At 40.6% G+C, this 24,059-nt stretch overlaps 1 protein-coding gene across 2 annotated transcripts in view; it reads left to right on the top strand.

Annotated features, from left to right (window-relative positions):
* PCDH11X (protocadherin 11 X-linked) overlaps window positions 1–21,264 on the top strand; it is a 777,747-nt gene extending 756,483 nt beyond the window's left edge. For both annotated transcript variants that reach the window (XM_081847878.1, XM_081847879.1), the window contains 2 exons: window positions 16,135–16,567; window positions 19,942–21,264. In XM_081847878.1, coding sequence (XP_081704004.1) covers window positions 16,135–16,526 — 392 coding nt within the window. In that variant the 3' untranslated portion in view covers window positions 16,527–16,567; window positions 19,942–21,264. The remainder of the gene's footprint in view (window positions 1–16,134; window positions 16,568–19,941) is intronic.
* Window positions 21,265–24,059: the final 2,795 nt, after the last annotated feature.

Consider the following 24,059-nt stretch of genomic DNA (forward strand, 5'->3'; position numbering starts at 1 on the left):
GGGTTAAATGACTTTATTATTATTAATGAGTCATTGCTCCAGCTGCCCAGAAATGGAGGAAATAGAAAACATAAGAGACTGAAGTCTGAATAATTACCAGTCTAATTACTACCTTTCACATTTCATTCATCCGGGGGATCCGAAGGCTGTCAAACATCCTGCTTTCTCTTTCCTCTTTTTTAAAAAAAGTCTTTAAAAATTATGACCCTTTTATGCATCTTAATGTTAGAAAAAGAGGAATAACACAAAAATAATCAAATATATCAACAAAAGTTGCTAACAACATCCAGATCTACAGCTACATGTTGTGCAAGTGAAGCCTATGTATTCCATATGATAAGCTCAGTAAGGCCATGAAATAAACGAGTCTCAACATTTTCTAAGTGATTCAGTTTTGAACGGTTTATTTTTTTACTTTCTTACAATGTATTGTGAAAATTAACTGTGCTGTTAGAGCATAAATCAAGGGTTCATGTGACCACGTAAAAGTGTCAGTTTTTACATAATTCACTAGACACAAAAATGATCAACAAGTAGATGAATATTTAACATTTCATTAGTAGTTTCCATTATCATTTCCCAAAAAGCCTATGATTATTGCACCTTAAGACAAGATCACCTTTATTTTCAGCAGAAAACCAGCTTATTGTATTATTAGCTTGAAATGTCTTTAAAGCATTTATTTGGTTCCAAAATACCATTTAATAACTAGTCATCTTTAAAACAAATTATAGTATATTGCCTATCTAAATAAGCGTACAATATTTTGAGATAGCATCATTTTATCTACCTCCATAGTCAGTTCTTTTCCCCTTTTGGTAAAAGAAAAGTCTAATTAGATATATAAAGGAAATTAGGATTCTGCGGGGGGGGGGGTGGAATCCTGACAATAATCTCAGTTGTGTATTTTCCAAAATAACAGAGGCACTGGTCTAATGAAGCAATCCCATGCATGTTTATTGAGAAATAATTCCAACATTTTTAACAGGGCTTATTGCTGAATCAGTAAGCTGGGGAAAGCTTTCTCCATTTGTCGTAAATCTTCTCTTTTGCATACAGGAGTTCCCAGTTTCAATCCCTGGTATCTTCAGTAAGCACTGGGGAAGATCCCTCTCTGGAACCCTGGAAAGCTGCTGCCAGTCAGTGTAGGCTGCACTAAGATACATTGACTAATGCTGACTTGGTTCCTAACATTTTAATCCTGTTAAGAATCAAAGCTCATTGTCTTCAGCGGGGCTTGCTTCCAAGTAAGTGGGTATAGGATTGCATTCTAAGTGTAGAAATGTAGGCTAAATCCACATTGTGGTAGTGGCAACATATCTGCTGGAAGCTTTTTTTCTATGTTTATTCCATGGCTCTTCCAATAAGACATTTTATATGGAATTGTCAATACAGTGGTGCCCCGCAAGACGAACGCCTCGCAAGACGGAAAACCCGCTAGACGAAAGGGTTTTCCGTTTTGGAGGCACTTCGCAAAACGAATTTCCCTATGGGCTTGCTTCGCAAGACGAAAATGTCTTGCGAGTTCCTGCGGGGGTTTTTCCCTCTTTTCCCCCTTTTCCTAAGCCCTAAGCCGCTTATCAGCTGTTCCGCTGATAAGCCGCTTATCAGCTGATCCGCTAAAAGTCGCTAAACCGCTAATAGCGCTAATCCGCTAAACTGTCAATGGGCTTGCTTCGCAAGACGAAAAAACCGCTATACGAAGAGCCTCACGGAACGGATTAATTTCGTCTTGCGAGGCACCACTGTATCTATATCCCTTAGGCTTTTAAAAAAAGATAATACTGGTAATTTGCTACTACTTCGAATGGGAAAGAATAGCTATCATGGCCCTTTCTATCATATGCAATTTTATTACTTATTCATGGTGTTTTATTTTAAATCCCAGATAAATCAAAAGACAATCTCCTTCCATACAGATTACTTTCCCTCCCCTGATAAGGTCAGTGGTATTTTTGGAATGAGTTTATTTTCAGCAAAAATTTTCATCTTTACGACATTTATTTTGCGCATAAAAGATTACATCATGTTGGAAGGGCTAACTCCAGAAAAGCAAACATTAGTTTAAACATATGAATATAAGAAGAGCCCTGCTGGGTCAGTCTAAACACTCATAGTCCCCAGCATTCTTTTCCCACAGTGGCCAAGCAGAGACCTATGAGAAACCCACAAGCAGAACCCCACACAGACCCTCCAGGTGTCCCTATTTTCCAGGGAAGTCCCTGATTTAGAAAAGCCGTCCTGGTTTCTGCTTTGATCCTGGAATGCCCCACTTTTCCATAGGATGTCCCCATTTGCATCAGAGGAATGTTGGAGGGTTATGCCCACATGTGATGCCCAGCATCTAGCGTTCAGAGGCATGTGGCCTCTGAGAATAGCCAGTAGCCACGGGGGGCAGAAGTATGTGACAAATACAGTTATAAAGAGAATAGGCTTGTATGATATGCATGAAATACATATATACAATGACTAAATACAAATCCTAGGGGAAATGTTTTCAGGGAGCACCTGCTATTCATTGCCACTTCTTGAGTCACCTCTGGGTAGAACATAAGTGATGAAATCATGATGGATCGGATCAATGGCCCATCTAGTCCAGCATCCTCTTCTCAAAGTGGCCAACCAGATGCCTAAAAGCAAGACCTCAGTACTATACCAGTGATGAAGGGTAATTGTCCTTAAACAGGATATTATAATTATTATCAACATATATTCCAAAGTATCTTAACAGGTAGCCTAGTTCATGTCCTGTTCATTAGCAATCTCTATCACCAAGAGAACAGCCCAAACAAGATGGCTAGGACTGAGCAAGCTTCTTGCTGGAGTGATGTCAGATAAGGAAGCAGGCTCAAAATGTTTGACCAAGGACCATGGACAGCAGTCCTTTAGTTCAGAGCAGGAAGGACTAGTTGCCTCAGCACTCCTTGATGCAACTTTATCCTAAATTTTGACATTTGAGGTGTATTTTTTTAGGACCCACCTTATTTATGTGTTTCTAAATTGTTTTGAACTGTTTTTAATATTACATTTTAATTGTTGTAACTTGTCATGGGACCTTAGGCCATAGCTGTGTAGTCAGCCATGGAGAATCAGTACACTGTTTTCTGGGTGCTACAACATACCAGTTAAAATATGGTTTCTTTGGTTCATTCATTGCCTCCTTGTAGGAAGCAATATTTTGGGCTCCAGGGACTTTGTCAGTGGAAGCTCTGCACAGCCTCCTTGATTCTCAAAGGAGACAGTATATTACTCAGATTTGAATTTGGGCAGTTGAATGTAGAATTTGATGTTTGTGGGTCTACTTAGTATGGGTCAGAAATTAGCTCTGCCTGCTGAAGGATTCCAAGGACTCAGGGTCTGAGACAATGACAGTGCAATAAAAAATTGACTGAGCATATTATATTGCAGAATAGCTTCTAGTTTAGTTTGTTGCCACAATTTCAGACATTTTATTTACCAAGAAATATAATAATACACTTTAGTAGATTGCCTTTTGGGATGCTGAATTTTATACATTTGTCAAATGCAATATTATATCATTACACATACATTTTTGTTTTGTTTTGTCTTCCATCACAAATGGTTTCATAGAACTTTCAAGAAAAGCAGAACAATTGCCAACCATCTCTTATTCTACAAGTTACAGAAAAAGAGGAAAGCAGTTTACTCATTGATACTATTGATTTCTTAAAGGAAAATCACCACAATTAAATGCCTAAGCAATTTTGTATTTCCACTCAACCCTATCAAAGGCTTTTTATAGAATTTTGGAGGGATGGAGAGGGACAGCTGCTAGCTTACTTAGTGCTTTATGCAGAGCAAAGTACATTATGCCTAGGTCTCGCTGCTGTCTGATCATGTTGCCTCTTTGTTGTTGTTTATTGATTTATATATATTTCCAAACCACTTAGTCAAAGAGCTAAAAGATTTCATAATACAACCTGAGTAAATCACAGCTAAAACCCACAAAAGAATATATACATACACACATTAAAAAAAAACACCCCAGATAAAATCTGCACAGCTTTTGAAACAAGTATAGATAACTAAATTATATTTGGGTAGGCTTCATGAAATATTTTAGTATTCAGCAGACATCTAAAACAGTATATTGGGTGTGGCTGCCTAATGTCAATAGGCAAGGAAGTGCCACCAGACTAAAATAATGACTTTTTGCAAATGCAGAACAAACTTTATGTGGTGCTTGTAAATGAGACAAGGTGATACCATAAGTAAACTGCATAAGTAAAAGCATTACAGTGGTACCTCTGGTTATGTACTTAATTCGTTCCGGAGGTCCGTTCTTAACCTGAAACTGTTCTTAACCTGAAGTACCACTTTAGCTAATGGGGCCTCCCGCTGCTGGAGCACGATTTCTGTTCTCATCCTGAAGCAAAGTTCTTAACCCGAGGTACTACTTCTGGGTTAGCGGAATCTGTAACCTGAAGCATATGTAACCTGAAGCATATGCAACCTGAGGTACCACTGTAATGGCTTTATTTACTAATAGTAAAACCTTGAACTTTGCAATAGCAAAGTGGCAGCCAATGTGTAATATGCACACAGAATCTTACTCATCAGCAATCACACTGAAGCATTCTGCCTCTGATAGTATTATTTCCTTTCATTTTCACCAAAAGTGATGCCAATATAGGATTTAATTTTGGCTGATTGATGTTATGAAAATGGGAAAAAACAGGTCACAGGATATTTTCTACAACCTTGTATTCCTATGTTTCTTCTCTCCTGAAATCTGTGTTCAAACAAGAGTTTTCTTTGTACAGTTGCAAATTTGCATTGCAACCATCCAGGAATCATGGGACTTTGTTGACTGATGGGCCACTTCTATAACAGTGTATTTCTATTTTTCTAGTGCTAGCCCTGGCCCCTACTTCCAATGGATAGCTTTTGTGCAACCATTTCTATGTTGCAGTGTGAGGGAGTACTGGGGTGTGGGAATGAGAAGTTTCGGGAATGTCTGGGCTCAAAAGTTGGCCTCAGAGGTGTGGGCTGGAACTGGTGAAGTACTTTCTAGACTGATAAGATGCTGAGACATTAATGGAAACATTCTCATGCAAGGAACTGAGAATGTCACATTTGCTTGGGTAAGAATATCCATTAGCAGAGATCTTGGATTTACAGTTGAGACGCCAGTAAACTATGAATCTAGTTGAATGGGAGCACTTTCCATAATGATGTCATCTGGCAGGATCTAGAGCTATGTGCAAAATTATCTCTATTTGGGGAAATAGAAAATGAGAGGACGTTCTTCAGTTTCTCACAGGTGGATCTCACCATTAGCAATAATATTAGCAGAGCTTCTTTCCCCCCTTAATGTTTGCCCCTAAAGCTGTTCCCTATGTTCCTTATCTGATGTATTAGTTCTGTGTAAGCTGAGTGGGTTAGATCACTGAGGTTTGGTGTGTGGAGAGGTAACAGGTTTGCTTGTATGAGGATCTTGAATTATTCAACCCCTGGAACAGTTATATTATCTGAAAAAAGGGGACACAGAGTCTGTGGGAAGAAGTGAATTTTCCTGACAAGGAGTATTCTGTGCGCCAATGTCTTCTCCTGCCAGTTAATCCTCCCTGCTAAGGTTGTACAGTGTGATTAAGCAGCCTAATATGCAAAAGAGAATTGAAACTCCTCCATCCAGTTTATGAGAATTAAAATGTACTTTCCATTAATAAGTTTGATCTGATGACCCCTACTAATTATGCATGAATGCATGAACCTTTTTATGGGATTTTCAAGGTTTTAGCTGGAGGACAGAGTTCTTCCTTCCTATTTTTTTCTTTTCTTTTTTTCATCAGCAGTAATGAGCAGTCATAGCTTCCTACCCACATGAAAATAAAGCTAAATGACATTAGTTTGGTTATATACTTCTCCTCTTAAGTGCCCTCATTTGGAACTGGCACATTTTTTAAATATATATATATATATTTATTTATTTTTGTGGGAGAAGACAGTTAAGAGACATTTTTGTAGCAACATAATAGCATATTTTGAAAGCTTAATTGAAGTCAAGATTTCTTTCCATTGTCATTTGATTTAGAGAAGTGCTTTGATTTTTTTTTCTTTTGAGGTTTAAATAAGTGCTAAAGCAAATCAAGGGAGGGGGGGAGTAGAATCGCATCTGAAATCACAAAGACAGGCCTGAAGCCATAATTTTGTAATACAAAAGCCAAATATTCAGTTTGTTTAAAGATGTGTGTTCCACCTTGTTAAAAGTGTATATGCTACAGTGGAACGTCCAAAATTTTAGAGGCCTTCAACCAACATGCAATTCTGCACCCAGGTAGTGAATACGAACCTAGGAAGCTGCTTTATATTGAGTCAGACCCATTGGTCCATCTTGCTCAGTATTGTCTACACAGACCGTCAGTGACTCTCTAGGATTTCAGTCAGGGTAGAATTTCCCATGCATAAAACCATGGTCCCACTTCAGAAGCAAAGACCATGTGAATTCAGCCAGAGAGAGCCAGGGCATGAAGAGCCTGGAGGTGTGGGAGAGAAGAATGTGCATTACTGCCTGCCCATTTTACCATGCTTGCTCTCCAGTAACTCTCCAGGATGTCCTCTTTTTCCAGAAACCCAGTGATCAACCCCCCCCCCCAAATATTAATCCTATATTTGGGCTTATCGGCATAAGCTCAGGGGTGAGGATGAGCCTCCACTTATCCTGAGCAGTGGCAAAGGGAGCATTCCATTGCCTCTCCATGGCCACTGCTGCCAGCTAGTAGGAGCTGCTGGACAGTGAGTGAGGAGGACAGCATGCTGCCACCGAGGCCCAGCTCTGCATGGCACGCCATCTCTGAGGGGCAGGCAGAGGACAGGGCCACCCTGGGTGAGGAGAAAAGAGAAGCAGAGCGGATTACAAGGAGGGTATGATATCAATGACCAAGCTGAGATACATTTAGGATTATTCCTAAATGATTGTTGACATGTGTTTCACAAGGTGATACACAAAATTGTGGGGAGACAGCTGTTCAAGGAAAACCAGTGGGTGAAAAAGAACTTCTGTTTCAGTGTTTCTGAAGAAGTGTGCATGCACATGAAAGCTTATACCCAGAAGAAACTTAGTTGGTCTCTAAGGTGCTGCTGGACAATTTTGTATTTATTTTGACTGCGTCAGACCAACACGGCTACCTACCTGAATCTATATTAATTATATATCTTCATTATTTTTTGGACACACACAAAACTGAGATTATGTGTGTGGTATACTGTACCAGATATCTATCAAGTTTCAGCAGCAGCGTTTGAGTGTACCTCACCCAATCTTCTGTTCTTTCCAACCCCTTAATCCCTGAGCAGGTACTACTTCCTCATTCTTAACACATTTTCAGTAAACTTTATAAAACACCATCACCAATAGCCTTTGCATGCATATAAAGAGGCTTCTCTCATTTAAATGATAGCATATACCATGTTGCCAGTGACTCTTGATTAAATAAATAATTGAACTTAAGTGTATACACATCTGTTTAATTGGTGCTAATTGGCTCTTATATGCCTGGTTAATGAGGGAATGGAATAATTATGCAATTGTTAAAGGGGATATAAATGCCTTTCCACAATGGCCGGAGTTACCTTAATTCGGCTAAGCAGCTTTCAGTTAATTAGCCTTTGTTTCACTTCCAAAGTGCCATCTTTAGATGCTCCCCCCGCCCAATAGCTGGATTGTAGTCCAGTTGACGAGCCATTGAGAATGTCATTATTTCTGCACCAGGTTTCCTTTAATCTAAACAGCATGTTGCATCCCCATGGAACTTGCAAACACATTTCTTGGTGGCAAGGCTGTGTAATTTGCTGATATTAGGGAATCCAATGCAAATTATGCCTCCCCATGCAACAGCGAAGGCTCTATTTTCAATGTGTTTTAATTTCTATTTGGCCATATGTATAAACCATCTTTTTTTAATGGTGGTTAACCCTGTTGGGATATCACATGCCTGTTTATGTCAGAAAATATGACACACTGCTTCTGACTAATCTCTGCCTAATCAGGAACCAGTGCATTTCACTTAAGGCTGGTGAGAGATCTGGATAAATACTAGACTTTACGTCCCTTGAAATAGGGATCAGATATTTATTCTTTCCCCCAGAAACCTAGGAGCAACCTGAGACCTGCAGTACCTAGCAGAGACTCATCTGCCCGGTCTGTAATCTCCATTTTGAGGCCAATGGGAATATCCAGTGTAAAGATATCCTTGTTCTGCTGGTGAAACATTGTTTTGCAAAGGAAAACACAAGTGCATTACCAAAGATTCTTGTGCAATAGATTTCACAAGAAGCAGCCACTGCACAACAAGCTTCCATGATGGCAGTTCCCTGACAGCGGGGTATAAAACAACAACAACAACAAACATTCATGGGCATTGGCTTTGAGCAATCTGGTGCCTGTGGGTCTACTTTGGATGGATCATAGGCTTTCTCATTTACTTGTTGAATGTGTATCTGTATACTTCCATTCATGCATCTCTATGCTCATAGAGAGCTATCCTTTCTAGCGAAGTGAGTGGGTGAGCCCTTATGTATCCACAATGCAGGTTCAATATGTGGCACTAGCAATTAAAATGATACCAAGTAGCAGGGTGTGAAATATCTCTGTGGCTTTAGATAGCTGCTTCCAGTCAGACTAAACCAACCTTCACTAACCTGGTGCACTGCAGCCATTTTGGATTACAACTCCCATCCACCACACCCAGCTGGGGATAGCCAGGAGGTGAGCAGTTCAAGGTGGAAGTCAATTTGATAAGGAAAACCTTTGTAAGGGCTCCTATCTGAGAATAATACACCTCTGAAAGCATGGTGAGTTGAGGAACAGTTTACTTCAAGGAAAACAGCTGGGGCTGATGGGAGCTGTAATCCAAAACAGTTAGAAGGACACCAGGTTAGCAAGGACTACACTAGACAGTACTATACTATGTAGACAGTTTGATAACAGCTAACTTTCTGTGTTCTTATGTGGCAACCACGTAATCATTTTAGTATTGCTGCTGCAATTGTTTTTTTTAAACAAACAAACAACAACAACAATTTACATTCCAAAGGGAATGTATGTTTTAGAACAACCAACTAGACTGTCAGTGTTGGCACATGGGACAACAGCAACTTTTATGCCCACCTGGTTTAATTAAACAAAAACAACAAGAAAACCAGGTCAGTGGTGACAATTCATGGATCTTCAACATATCTACAGCCTATTCAAATATCCTATTAATGTGATGGGGTTTAAGAGGTTTCTGCATGATAAAGTATGTGAAGAAAACATTTTGAAATAAGGACATTTAGACTACCCTGAATATTCCAAGTATACGATGAACTCCTTTTAAATAGCCCCCTTTAAATACATGATTGGTTTAACGGTCTTTATCAGTCATTTGTATCAAAATAGTATTACTTTTCATCCAAAATCATTGTAGTGTTGTCTGATATGCCCTGTTAAATAAAAGAAGCTCCTATCAATGTTTTAAGAAGGAGCAGTTCAAAAGTGAAGCGACTAATGAAATATTAAAACAAAGCCGTTGTTATTTATACCTTAAATCTAGCTCAACGTACCACCTTCATTCCAATACGGATGCTTTAATGTTTTGAATATGCATCAAATTCTCTGTAAAATAATGCAGAACCATTACAATTCATTACAATTTCCCTTTTAAATATTTAAGGATTGAGGAGGAAAGAAAGGGTTTTTTGTTGTTGTTGTTAATGTTTATCCCCATGGGAAATTATTAGTTGCAAGGAACCTGCTCTCAAGTTCTTTCTAGGATAAATTAACAGGATTGCCCAATATTATGATGAAAATGTATGGAGAACATATTAATTTAACACAAACTTTGGAACCAAGGGTTTCCTTTTCCAATAATATAAGACAGTTCAATTGTCCTTGATTTTTTTTCTTTTTAAAGAATAAGCTCTTTATAACAGACCAAAAAGTTAAAAGAAACCTGTCAATGACTAATGTGCATTCTACTTCAGTCTATGATTAAAGAACTGTAAAGCTTTGGAACTTTTAATCACAGTCTTATTTTTCCCTCAAATTTATTTAAACTTATATGGGAAAACTAAAATATTCATGGCAATCTGTTCCCAAAGGCATTTTATTATTAAACCAAAAAAGAAAAAAAGAAAAAAAAGGTAGAGTATATTATAACAGCAATCATTTTAGGGGTTCTACATTAAAGTGTCTTGGTACTGACCTCATTAAAGCAACCCGACTTATACTAACAGATGACTTCTACTTTGTTCTTCATTTTTACTGTCATTTCAGGTCTCTTACATAGCTAAAGCTGCTAAATTATGATACCCAAGTGGCTACTTCAGGCCACCAGAGTAATTCTGAGCCATAATTTCCTCACATTAGGCCACACTTCCCGCATAGACGGGAGTACAACCTCTAGCAAGAAACCGGCATATTCCTTATTAGCTATTGGCTGACATGAGCAGTTTAAGCTTGTCATCGGCATCACTTGAGCAACTTCCTGCTGAGCAGATAAGACTGCAATGTGCTGCTGGAGTTGTTTAATAAGAAATGTTCCAGCAATTGAGAGCCACTTCTGGGCTGCCGAACGAATGATGCTGGCCCGCCAGCCATGTATTCATATATGTACTGTGTTGGGGAAATATGAAAAGTAGAACAGCAATGGCATAATTATGGCAATTTGCTTAATTGTGTGCTAATTGTTGCTTGCTTTGTGATGAAATAAGAGTGGGTGCGAAGGAAGGTTGGATGGCTCCCATCCAGCAGTGTGTCAAACTCTGTGTTGGCTTTTGTTGAGACTTAGCTAGACTGAACATTTCTCATTACACAACACTAAAGAAAATTCACTGTGTTTAAGTGATTTTTCTAGTGTTTTCTTTTCTTTCTTTTTTCAGTTGCAAACAGGCAGCTATACTATGATTCAAAATCCCAGCAGCACAGGAGTGGCCCATTTTTCATTAATAGAACAGTTCCATGGGGACACACAGGGATTTTCCAGAATGCATGCAGATAATTCCCTGGCTTGTAAAAGAGGACAGATGTTCCATATTGATAGGCTACACCAGAGCCTGTGTGTGTGTGTGTGTGTGTGTGTGTAGTTCTTCAACTGTAATCAATAGGAAAGTTAAGAACATATATAGCTGCCTAGGCTTCATGCACGTTTATTGTATATTTGCCCAATTGATTTCAATGTGACTATTAAATCTTGGACAAATATATGCTGCTTGACTAGAGTAGATGTGTTCACATGCTGTGTTCAACAAGTGTACTTTCCGTGTCCCTGTGTGCACAAAAATATCAGCTGTGTAATCATATAATTGTTCACATGCAGTGTTCAGTCTGTGTATACAATAGTTGAGCTAAACAAACCAGTTAGTGTATCTTCTTTAACGCCAACACTTGTAAACGTGTAGGAACATTGGAAGCCATGAGTCAGATGATTGGTCCATCTAGCAAAGTATTAAATACACTGCACTGAGTGTCAGTGGCTCTCCTGTATTGCAGGCAGGGTTCTCTCTTAGCCCCAGCTGTAGATTCCAGGGATTAAAACTGGGAACACCTGCATGCAAATTAAATGCTCTACCACTAAGCCATGGCTCAGCTTTTAGAGACAGCTTGAAATAGTCTTCATTGTAATGTGTGAACAAATCTAGTGTCAGACAAGCTCTGAGGAGTCTAGGCTTCAAGTATCACCTCTGCCATCCATCTCACTAAGTGCCTTTGAGCAGCTTCAATTGGTTCACCAGCTATGGCTGTTCCTGGGCAGGGATAGTCTAACCATTGGAGTTCATGCATTGATAACCTCAGGGCTATATTACAGTAATGTGCTCTACATGGGGCTGACCTTGGGTCTGGTTCAGAAACTTCAGCTGGTGCAGAATGCAACAGTCAGACAGCTGATGGGTGCATCTGGGCAACAGCATGGAACACCATTGTTAAAACACCTGTACCGGAAGTCCATCTACTACTGAGCCAGGTTCAGTGCTCTTGTATTAATTTACAAAGCCCTAAACAACTTAGGTCCATGGTACCACAGGGATCACCTGAGCCCTTATATCCCAGCTTGATCACTAAGATCATCTGCAGGTGCATCACTGGTCATTCCTTGAGTTGGCAAGGCTCACTTGATAACAATAAGTAGAGACTTTAGTGTCATTGGCCCAGTATTACAGAATACAGTGGTACCTTGGTTCTCAAATTCCGGGAGTCTGTTGTACTCCTGAAACCATTCGAAAATCAAGGTGCTGCTTCTGATTGGCTGCAGGAGCTTCCTGCACTCAAGCGGAAGCCATGTTGGATGTTCAGCTCCTGAAAAACTTTCACAAACCGGAACACTTACTTCAGGGTTTGAGACGTTTGGGAGACGATTTGTTCGACAACTAAGCCATACAAGAACCAAGGTCCCACTGTACTCTGCTGGTAGAGAGGTAGCTGAATCTGCTGAAAACCTTCTATTCTGTCAAGCCTATGCAAGCAACCAGGAACACCTCTTTCCACAATAGGTAATTGATGTTTGATTTTAACTTATCTATCTATCTATCTATCTATCATCTATCTATCTATCTATCTATCATCTATCTATCTATCTATATCTATCTATCATCTATCTATCTATCTATCATCTATCTATCATCTATCTATCTAATGGTTTTATGTGCTATTATTTCAAACTGCGTTGATTTTTTAAATGAAATAGTGGTGTAATATATCAGTGTACTTGGCCAAGGCACAGTTTATCAGTCAAACCTACCTTTGCTGGGTTGTTGTGTGAATAAATGAGTGGATACATTAGAACCAGGTACTGGATACTGCCCTCTTTGGAGAAAGTGCTGGACAATGTATATATTGCCCCAGACACTGAGCACCTGTCATAACTAACGTTAGTTATACTTGGAGCAGACCCATTGAAAGGAATGGATGTAATGAAGGTCCATTAATTTCCGCTGCTTTACTGTAACTTAGATGGATGCACTCCATTTTCTTTGCCAGGCAGATTGCAAGGCTGTTTGAGCTGTTGCTTTGAAGAAACTGGTTCAATTGCCCCTGAGGAACTATGTCCTGACACAAAACACACTGGGTCCAAGCGAAATGATTCATGTGCATCTTTGTGATCTCTATGGCATTTCCAAGGGCAGCAGCTATCAAATCTGCTTAATTTGTGGGGTTTCTGTTCCTTTTACATCACAGGAAAGCAAGAATGCTTTACCAGCCTCTTTGTTCTACTATCTACTATTATTCCTCATGGATAATCATATCTCGATCCCCATTTATGCTTGCTGTATCTGACTTTTGTCTCTGATAAAAGCCTCCCTCGGTGGATAAGAAGAAAGATTTAGAGAAGTCAATTGGGTTAAGTGATTTTAAAAAAAACAAAAAAAGAACCTCAAGGATAGCTACTGGCAATACTGCAACAACCTTGATTCTTGTCCCACACTCCACTTCTATATATAATTACTGAAAACTCTTTTAACCTACGAGTGATACAGGCTGATGAACAGTGAATAAAAGCCTTTAAACTGCTATGCTTGTAAGTCAAATTCAGATCTGTATATTTGAGGAGACAGGAATTCACCTGACAGCCTTAAAGGGGGAAAAAAGTTCTTATTTCTGGGGCAGACAAATTAAACAAATATGATCCCACTGTTTGCTCCCCAAAGCAATTTGGAGTTCAAATAAGAACAGGATGTGTACTTTTACTGTGTCTGTGTGTGATCGACATAAAAACAAAAAAAGAGAGACAATAGTACTTAAAACCCAGGAAATTCCGCTTTGCCCTGACTCTGCAAATAATGTGGTAGTTTGATCAGGTATGTGTACTGTAGCTATAAAATAGAGTCACAGCAGGTATATTATCCTACAGACTTTCTTCTTTTTCTTCTACTTCACAGTGAAAATAGATTCTGGAAAGAGAGACTGAATGAAAGACTAAGAACAAATGTGGGGGGCCCTGCCCATATGGGTGGTTGCATTATACTCATTAAGATGCATGGAGCACTTCTCCACCAACCCCTGTCTGCCTTTAGCCAGTCCCCACCCATTCCTGTTCAGGGTCTGGCACAGCTTGTCAGCTTCCTCCCCTCTTGTCTCTATGTTGCCGTCATAGACAGGGCCAGTTCAAGACATTTGGGCACCTGATGTGAACCACAAAATGGTTCTGGAGTAGGGAAGAATGGGTGAGTGAACAACTACATCAGGAACAAGGGAGGAAGAAAGATCTACATTGGAAACAAGGTGGGGAGGAGACCACCAGTGACATGCCACTGTATAGGAGGCATGGGGTTGCTGCCAAGGAGGTGGCAGATCCGGGCTCCAAGGAGTATACCACAGCCTTTGTTGCTGCAGCAGTGGGTGATGTATTCCTTGGAGGCCCAATCTACTGCTCTGTTCCTCATCTTGCCTCTTGGGTAGGCCGGCCCTGCTCCTAGAACTCAGCATGGAGGAAGGTGGGGGAATGAAGTAGATCTGAGTCACTGAGCCACATCAGGTAGCCTCCACATTCAGACAAAAAGGCTGTTTCGCAAAAAACAAAATCAGGGTTTAACCCAAAGTTTATGCAGGGTTGCCAAATGTACTATTTTTCCAGGACACGTCCTCTTTTTCATGGGTAGAGTCACCATAGCTATCCATAGTCAAATGTGAATGCACTGGTGAAGCGTATCCCAGCACTAATGCACTCTCCACTCACAAACTGAGTCCTGCTGGCTGCAGGGGTCTACTTAACCAGGGTGTTACCTGTGGGGAACATATTGACAAAGCAACACCCAGCAGGATTGAACTCCCTGCTCCCCATCTGGTTAACAGAAGGTTCAATTTAGTTTTCTGCAGTGTGGTTTTCGGGGTATGCGTGCCCTCCCTACTGTATGTTTAAGAGTGTTAAAAATCCTATTTAAATGTAAGTCTGACCCCTGAAGTATCTGGTTCTACTTTGGAATTAGGGAATCATGTAAATTCAATGTGCATTCCTAGTTTCTGTGTATATACAGAGATATAGAGCATGTTGCATTATGTCTGCAGGTTGCTTCTACAACAGTGGACAACTGTGTTATCCATCGCATCAAAGCTTAAGACTTCATACTCTGCCTTCAAAAAGATATCTTTGTATTTGATGCAAATGAGAACAAAAGCACCTAAATGAAGAGATCATAAAAACATGAAGAGTGAAAATAATTCTCTCTTTTTTGGTGTGCTGAAAATTATAGGAAGTGTAATTCTGTGGTGGGCGGAGTTCTATTCATCTGATTAAGAATGGGGCTATTTCCCTTCTTCCACCAGCATAGGAAAACGACCACATATTTGATAACTTTTTATAAAAAAAAAATTACTTACAAACTTTCCAAAGGCCAGATTCTTGGGCTTCAGAAAGCTGCACAGGCAGTAAAACTTGGCTTAGTTACAAAGTGATGCAATTCCTAAATTACTGGTAGAGGAACTAAAGAATGGCTGATGAGAGCCAAGAGGGGTGAGCTGGAGCCTCTAGCTCATACATCTCCACATGCTGAGCTTCTCAGGTAGACTGGAGAGAACAAAGCCTTGATTACCTACCGGTAGTTCCTCTCTAGTTGAGGGAAGTGACTTAGCTAAGCCTGGCAGGACAGCATGCTCTATGGTATCAATCCCTTCATTCATTAATTAGATTTAAGAACGTTGTTATATGAGACTGGTTAACCTGAGACTGGTTATCCCACATGAAGCAGGCTTCAGATTCCCTCTCCAGCATCTCCTGGTAGGGCTGGGAGAGCTCCCTATCTGAACACCCAGAGGGTTGGTGCCAGTCGGAGTAGACAGTATTGAACTAGAAAGAGCAATGGATTGATTCAGTATAAAGTGGCTTCCTATGTTGCTATAAATGTCCATAGTTAATGAAATCATACATGTATAATTACAATAAAGCTAAAGAGTTATTCAGTTGAATAGTGTTGTGAAACTTTTTACCCCAGAACATCACAAATAAAATTCATCAGGAATGGAGAACTTGTGTTCCTCTCACTGTTGCTGGACTCCTAACTCCCATGAGTCATAGCTGGCATAACCAGTTCTCAAGAACGATGGAAGTTGGAGTCCAGCAACATCTGGAGGGCCCCACCCCTGCTCTACAAGAAATAAATATTATTAAATGACATCTAATCTTCTTCTCTTTTCTTTTTAAGCTATTGAAGTGAACCTCCAAAAAGCTCTTGCTGAAGCTTCTGAAACCTGCACACAAGAATGTCTCATCCTTGGCCATTCTGACAATTGCTGGATGCCTCCTTCCCTGACACAGTACCAGCAATCCAATCCTCCTTTGCCAACATTCGGCTTCCAGCAAGGATGGGGGTGTGGAGCCATGCCAGAGGGAAGGCACACCCTCGGAAGGCCCCTTCCGAAGGATGATACTGACAAAGGCCAAGGGGGACCCAGGCCTCAGTTCTACAACACCTGCGAAAGACACTGCACCAGTGAAGACCCAGTCAAAGTCATTCCTCTTGCAAACTTCATCCCGGCCCAGGCAGCCTCCATATCTGGGAAGAACGCTACTTTGATCCATGAGCACCAACTATAAAGGCATACCTTGACAAATCAAGCTATTTTGGGCTTTAAAGTGTGAGTGTATATAGGCACAGCTTAACACAATTATAATGCATATGCAAACCTATTCAGGTTTGTTAATATTCATGTATATAAGAATTCTGAGTTGAAGCTGAAGACCTCTTTCCTAAGTTACAAGTTAAAGGAAATTCAGCTTAATCAGTATATAACAGTATGCAAAAAACAAAAGGAAAAAAGGAAACAAAAAAGTGTGATTCTTTCCCCAATGAGCTGTCATGACACAAAATATCATTTAAAGACAAGGCTGGTATCCCTTTTTTGATAGAAATGACAGCAAGTTTTGGAAAAGATCTGCTCAGCAACAGTCAAAGAGGAGAACTTTCGGATAAACTCTTTGCTTTCAGGTCATACTTTTAACTTGTACAGAATAATAATAATAATAATAATAATAATAATAATTAATAATAATAATAATAATGAACACCCAGTATAATTATTATACTCATGACAGAGCCTTGCAATTCTTCATGAGGGAACTAAAAATGGAAAGTAAAGTATTCCTGTTATGTTGGTGAGTTCCAAAAGGGGAAACATTAGGAAGGGGTGGTATGGTACATGCAACCTACAATATGGCATGTGCCTCCCAGAAGACCAAAATGATGAAGGGTGGTATAAACTGTTTAAAACAAACAAACAAAAGTGATCTGTTCACATGCACTTGAAGCACCTGAAGAGATCTGAGCCTTTGCAATGTTGCATTAAATGTGCAATAAATTTATTCTCCACCATAGCCCAGGGAACACACACCTACAATGTCCAGTATCTTCTGGCTTGATGAGGGCATCTTGCTTAGTGCTGGGTTTGTAAGTGAAGAAGGGCAAAGACATTTAGGAGAGGAAGGGCTGGTGTGGTATCACAAAGGGTTGCAACAGATCGGTCTCTTCCAGCCTTGCAAACTGCAGGAAATTTGATGCGTTGTTTCCTCTATCCTACCTGTGCTGCAAAGCTATCACTGAGAAACTGGTGATGAGGTGTGGAGAGGGAAGATTTTTATATATATATATAAATGGGGGTCCACCTGGGGAGCACATTTTGTGTGTGTGTGTGATATCCTGCAGCTCCACATGCCATTTAAAAAAGCACAATGGCATGGGCCCCATCTGCACTATGCATGTAAAGCGGTACTGTGCCACTTTAAATGACCATGGTTCTCCCACACACACAACCCCCCCCCCCACCAAAATGTAGTTTGTTAAAGTGTGCCGAGCATTGTTAAGAGACCTCCACTATTCACCTCACAGAGCTTCAATTGCCAGGGTGGTTTAATAGTCAAACCTTCTTCCCTCTGGGAATTATAGTTCTGTAAGGGGAATTGGGGTCTCCTAAGAACTCTCAGCATCGTAAATGAACTATCATTCCCAAGATTATTGAGTATTTAAAGCAGTATGATAATGCTTAACATTTATAGTGCAGGTGGGGCCTAGATCTCAGCCCAAACAAGGTCACAATGTGAATGTGATGGTGTTACCGCGATAAGCAGCCATTCCGATTTTGTTATGTAAAACATTAAGGAGGGAAATATTTTATTCTGAATGGGTGCGAAGAAGGACTATACCTTCTAGTATCTGATTTGATTTGATGAGCTATGATAAACTGCTGCAGCAGCAATCTGGGGGGAAAGAGGGGGCAATATAGAATCACGTCCCCTCCCTGGCATTCAAACTGATTACTAGCTTCTTTTCCCCTCCTTGACATTTTCACATAACTGTTCCTCTGACAGGCTGCAAGGTGCCATGACACCATCAGGTTTACAACATGTGGTGAATAAGCAGAAGTATAAATAGCTCCTGGCAGGGGCATTTCCCCTTTTCACCCACAAACATTTTCTCAACAAAATTAACAAACCTACAAACCAGGACAGAGCAATAAAGAACCCAAGCTAGCCAACTTGGAGGAGAGTACCATTAAACCTTTTACAGCACAATCCTAACCATGTCTTCTGAGACATAAGTCTTATTGAACTATGCTAGTTAAGAGGGGTTAGGATTCTAGCTTTAGGCAGGGAAAGCAACAAGAAATTTCAGCTTACCATGCAGGAGACGATATACCTCTTATCTTCCACTTTTTCACGTATTATTTTCACAAGTATAGGTCTGATCTGCAAAACATCCCCAAACCAAGACATAACCTCCCTTATTTTGGAGTATGACTCCTTGAAGTCACACACACACACACACACACACACACACACACACACACACACAAAATCAGGGGTGCAGAACCTCAGACCTGGAAGTTCAAAGCACCATTCCAACCTTTCTGGCCCTTGTAACTTTCCCCAATGCTATGTTTCCCCATCAGGCCACACCCATCTCCTCTGGTCATATCCCGCACCAGACCAAGGCTACATTGCTCATGTGCTTTTTCCTGAGTGGAATATGTCCCTGAACTGTGATAGAGGATAGGTGGAGAGATGTGCATGCAGGGCGTAGAAACCTCTGACATTTGCACAGCTGGAGTGTAGCCTGCTGTATAAAAGTAAGAGCCACACTTGTTGCTCTGTACACTTTTGTGTCTGGGTCCACCTACATGTTGCCTTTCACCCTATGCATCACTGGCCAGCCCCCCCCCCCCGCCTTCTTTGAAGTTTGCCCACACCGGAATGCTTCCCTTCAGCTGAAAAAAGAATCCCCCGGCTCTGTTGTATATTATGTCTCTGTGGATGGCTATAAAGATTCCTAACTATTATTATGCCCTTCAATTCCCCAATCAAATAGATAGACCTTTATGAGTTGTGTTGTGCCTGGCCCATGCAGAGCTTATATGAGGCCCAAGACCCAAGTCTTGTTAGACTTAGATTATAAACTGAAACACACAAACAAAAAGCAGCTGGTCCCTGGTGGGGGCTCCCAACCAGCTTAGCCCTCTGAGGCCCAGGACAAGTGTACCTAATTGCCCTCACCCACCCACCCCACTCTCTGCATGGGCCTGTGTTGTGCCTCTTGGTGGTAAACAAGACCCTCTAGGAGACAACATTGTGGTAGTGAATGTATGTTGTCAGTTCCTGTAGGTTTCACTCTGTGACTTCACACGCTGTATGCAAAAGCCATTAGGCAAAATAATTCTTGGCATTTTTTGCTCAGTCTATGCTGATGCAAATCACTGGCATTAGTCTAAAGAATGAGAGGACCAGGAAGCAAATGTTTGAGGGATGTAATTATGAAGTCCCCCTTGTTAACGTTATTCTGTAGCAGCTCAAGGTGATGTACCAGAGAAGATTAGACATTCATGACTGATCTCTGTGTGCTAGTTTTCATATACAGTATAATGAATAGTGAGTAAAGGCTATACTGGGTACAGAAAATATGTCTTCTTCTTTTTTTTAATATGAAAGAGTCCTGATCCACTTGCTTTTTCTTTCTCCCTAGCCTTTGATTCCTGCAGTCTTGTACATTCTGCAACCAAATAACCTGTCTGTAACACAATCGAACAGCTTTCCTAACTCCAATTTTACTTTACCACAGACAATCGAAATTTGATGGAGAGAAGGAAGCAAAGTGTGATTGAAAAAAAGAAGAATCTTTTCCTGTGAAAAGAACTTCATGTAGGCTCATCAATGTAACTTTAAAATCTGTAACTTATGAGCAAACCTCTGTGTGTATAATTACTGTAATATAAAATGGCTTGTAAATTTATTGAAATTCCTGTTGCCGAGGGTTCCAATGAATGCTAACAGAGTTTCTCTGTATTGCCCTCGGCAGCTATAAGTAGCTTTATTATCCCCACTGTTATTCTGAACACATTTTGCTTTTAACATGTAATGTAAAGTAATACTACTACTAATAATAATAATTACAAGAGAAGTTTCACTTTTAACTTTCCAGTTGCATTTAATTCATATAAAGCTCAGGCTATGTTATTGTGTATCTTTCCCTAACCCCACAAAATGCTTTGTCTGAGACAGGGCTCACTGCATGTAAATTCTGGGATACATGTTAATGCTTTAGATACTGACACAACGACTCAACACTAATTCAAGCACAGTAAATACTTTGACAAATCAATCAGAAAGCAGCTTCGGTTCCAGGAAACCTTCACTTAAGTCTTCAGTGTTCGCTTTGTATTTTAAAAAACAAAAGCTTCTTTGTTGTTTTAGAAAATAGTCGACATAGGCCTTGATCATGCACATGCACACATAATTGTTAAGTTTAAAGTTTACTTCTTCCATTTAAAAGTTAATCTTACAAAATATTGCTTATATGCCCTATTGGCAGGGGGAGGGGGAGGGGGCGGGGAGAGAGAAAGTTGATTAAGTTTGCATTTAAAGGCAAGCCTAGCAAATCCAACCAAGCTTTTCAGCTTGTAGAAGGTGACAGACTGTGCAGGAGAGCTTTTTATATCCGTGGAGGCTGCCGACACCTTTTAGAACCTTTTGCATAACTGGGGTTCTCAAATATGCTATGAACCTCCATGGAATTATAAGGCTCTCACTGCAAATAGTCTCCTACCACACAAGGAAGGCAAGGAAAATGTTGCTAGAGAAGTGGGTGGTGCTATCACACTCATCCCACTACAACCCCCCTCCCATGTAGCCCTCTTTCTAGTGCCTAAAGCAGGCTTATGGGTGACCTAAATGTCTGCACCTGATAAGAAACGAGTGGTTGTTGAAACTTCTGTCCCAAATTATAACAAGCTTGTAGCTTTCATACCAGATCTAAGCTCTCAATACATCCATGGGGGGCAGGGTATATATGCTATACAGTGGTGCCCCGCAAGACGAATGCCTCGCAAGACGGAAAACTCGCTAGACGAAAGAGTTTTCCGTTTTGGAGGTGCTTCGCAAAACGAATTTCCTATGGGCTTGCGGGGTTTTTTTCCCTTCCCCCCCTTTTTCTAAGCCACTAAGCCGCTTATCCGCTTATCCGCTAAGCCGATAAGCCACTAAAAGCCGCTAAACCGCTAATAGCGCTAATCCGCTAAGCCGTCAATGGGCCTGCTTCGCAAGACGAAAAAACTGCTAGACGAAGAGACTCGCGGAACGGATTCTTTTCGTCTTGCGAGGCACCACTGTATTACAGTTGAGAAGCAAGACCTTACTCCAACCACAATGTCAGTACCTCCAGAAATGCTTCTTATGCAAATTCACAGTTCAGTGGTATATGCTGAAAAATTCTGCTTGGTTATTTTGCCTGCTGAATACCTAGATCTCAAAGATCTGTGGATTGCTCACTTGACTTGATTGTGCAGGTCCAATTTTTATGGGATTTGCACAAAAGAACTTAAAGGTGATTTTACCCAGTGTTTGTTCCAACAAATAATAATAATGATGATGATGATGTTATTATTTATATGGCCCCCATCTAACTAGGTTAGCCCAGACTAAGATTCCATCAGCCTATGTGTTGGTGTCTTTGATTTCCCATGGGCATACGAAGCCCTGCATTGATTTCTGAACCCTGACACAGAATGATAAGACTACTAAATTATGAAAAAATCATTGGTAAAACATGAAGAAAGCCAAACTAGCTTTCTTATATCCACTTGAACAGCTATAATATTGAGCTGATTTTACCCATCCATCAGAATTAAATGGCTTCATCTCCTAATGGCAAATTGAGAGTGCTGTCATGGAAAATCAATACACAAAAAAGTTCTTAGTTAACGTGTTTTAATACTTTCATGGTTCCTGCTAGGTCTTGCCACAATATATTAGGGGAGGGGGGAAATTGTGTCAATGAACTTTATGGTGCTTTAAAGCTATATAGGAAGAATTAAATATCAAGACTTAAAACTACTGGGGGAAAACACTGTTTATCAGATTAGATTGCTTGCATTTTGAATGGTTACTACTAATGCATTCCTATGCATAAAACCATCCATGAGGCAAGGTGAGGAAGCAGCAGGCTCCAGAGAGTTGGAAGGGGTGGCAGGTTTGGTCCCCATGTGGTGTGCTGCTCACTGCCTCTTGCAACTTGTTGGCTGCTGAGCTTCCACTGCCCACTGCCACTTCCTCTGCTGCCTACCATGTGACCATCCTCCACCATTGGGCATTCCGGGGAGGAAGAGGAGGAGGTGAGGGGCAGCAATTATTATTATCTTTGGCAGCTCCAGTAGATGCTTCATCTGCATCTCAGGCTTCCTCCAAGGATCTCAAAGAGATAGATGTTACATTTAGAACAACCCTTTGAGGTAGGTTAGACTGAGCAATGTCATTTTAGCCTCAAGTCAACCCAGTGAATTACATAAGTGAGTGAGGGCTTGAACCCAGGTTTCAAAAGTCCAGACTACTATTCTAATGATCACATTTGTAATGGGTCCCCTTAGGTAAAAACTGAGTTTCTCTCAGTACCACTAAACAGCTGATGATGCTATGTTGTATCGCTTATCTTCAGTATAAAACAATTCATTCCAATAGGGGCTCAAGGCTTTTCGAGTGTTCCAATCAAGCGGTAAAAACAAACTGCTGCCTGTTCTGCACGAAACTGAGATTTTTACATGTTTGAGCCCTCAGATTTGAACACTTGAAACACCCACTTATTCTGTTCTTGATGCCTTCAGCTAAACAGACTCTGATTATATATAAAAAAAATCTGTGTGAGAAGTTTGATAACAATCAGACATGTGGAATTGAAATCTGATGTCTCATTCACATGTGCAAGTCCGATATGTGAACCGACTAGAGAGCAAAGTATGAGCTACTGTGGGAGTAGAATCTCTGTTCCATACACAGATGTCCCTTAGCTAATGACCTCCTATATTCATACAGAGAGAGAGATAGAGCACTTGCTCTCAGAAGCTCCATGTGCATTTCCATTCATTTTTATTCATTTTTTTAAATTGGTTAGGAACATAGGTCAGATAATTGTTCATCTAGCTTAGTGTTGCCTACTCTGTCTGGCAGCAGTTCTCCTGAGTCTCAGGTACAGGTCTTCTCATCATCTAATGCTCAATCCTTTTTTAAACAGGAAGTGCTGGGGACTAGTAGTGGCCAGTGAAGTGATGTCGATGGGGCAGCGTTACTCTTCTAGCTTCCTAACACCGTGGGTCACATGCTTACTGAGAAAGAAAGGGGAAGGGTGCAGCACAGCAAGATTGACTTGGTGCAACATGTGGCAGCAGAAGCATCAGATTGGCTCTGCCACCATGCATCACACTGGGCCAAGCTCCATGCACGTCAGTCCTTCCCTGAAACTACAAAGCTCATTTATGCCATATTGTTTTGGATGGGCTAGGCTTAGTGGCAGAGATCAGTGTTGCATGCAGTAAATCTTATATTCAATCCCCAGCATCTCCAGTTAGAGCTGAGAGAGACCCCCACCTTAAACTTCAGAGAGCTTCTAGCCAGTCATTGCAGGCAATACTAAACTGCATGCATCAATAGATCAGTGAAGTTTCCCATAGTTTTCCCCACTTCCAAAACTGTGGTTACGGATTCACATGGGACAGCCAGCATGCTACTTGATGTCTCACACCAATAACTACTTTTAATTTTGAATGGAGGAACACTTATCTGGGTACACATTTCATCGGGTGCACAAATCTCTCC

Source organism: Podarcis erhardii (genome assembly GCF_964252035.2).
Source record: "Podarcis erhardii genome assembly, chromosome: Z".
In the NCBI taxonomy this organism is placed as follows: Eukaryota; Metazoa; Chordata; class Lepidosauria; order Squamata; family Lacertidae; genus Podarcis; species Podarcis erhardii.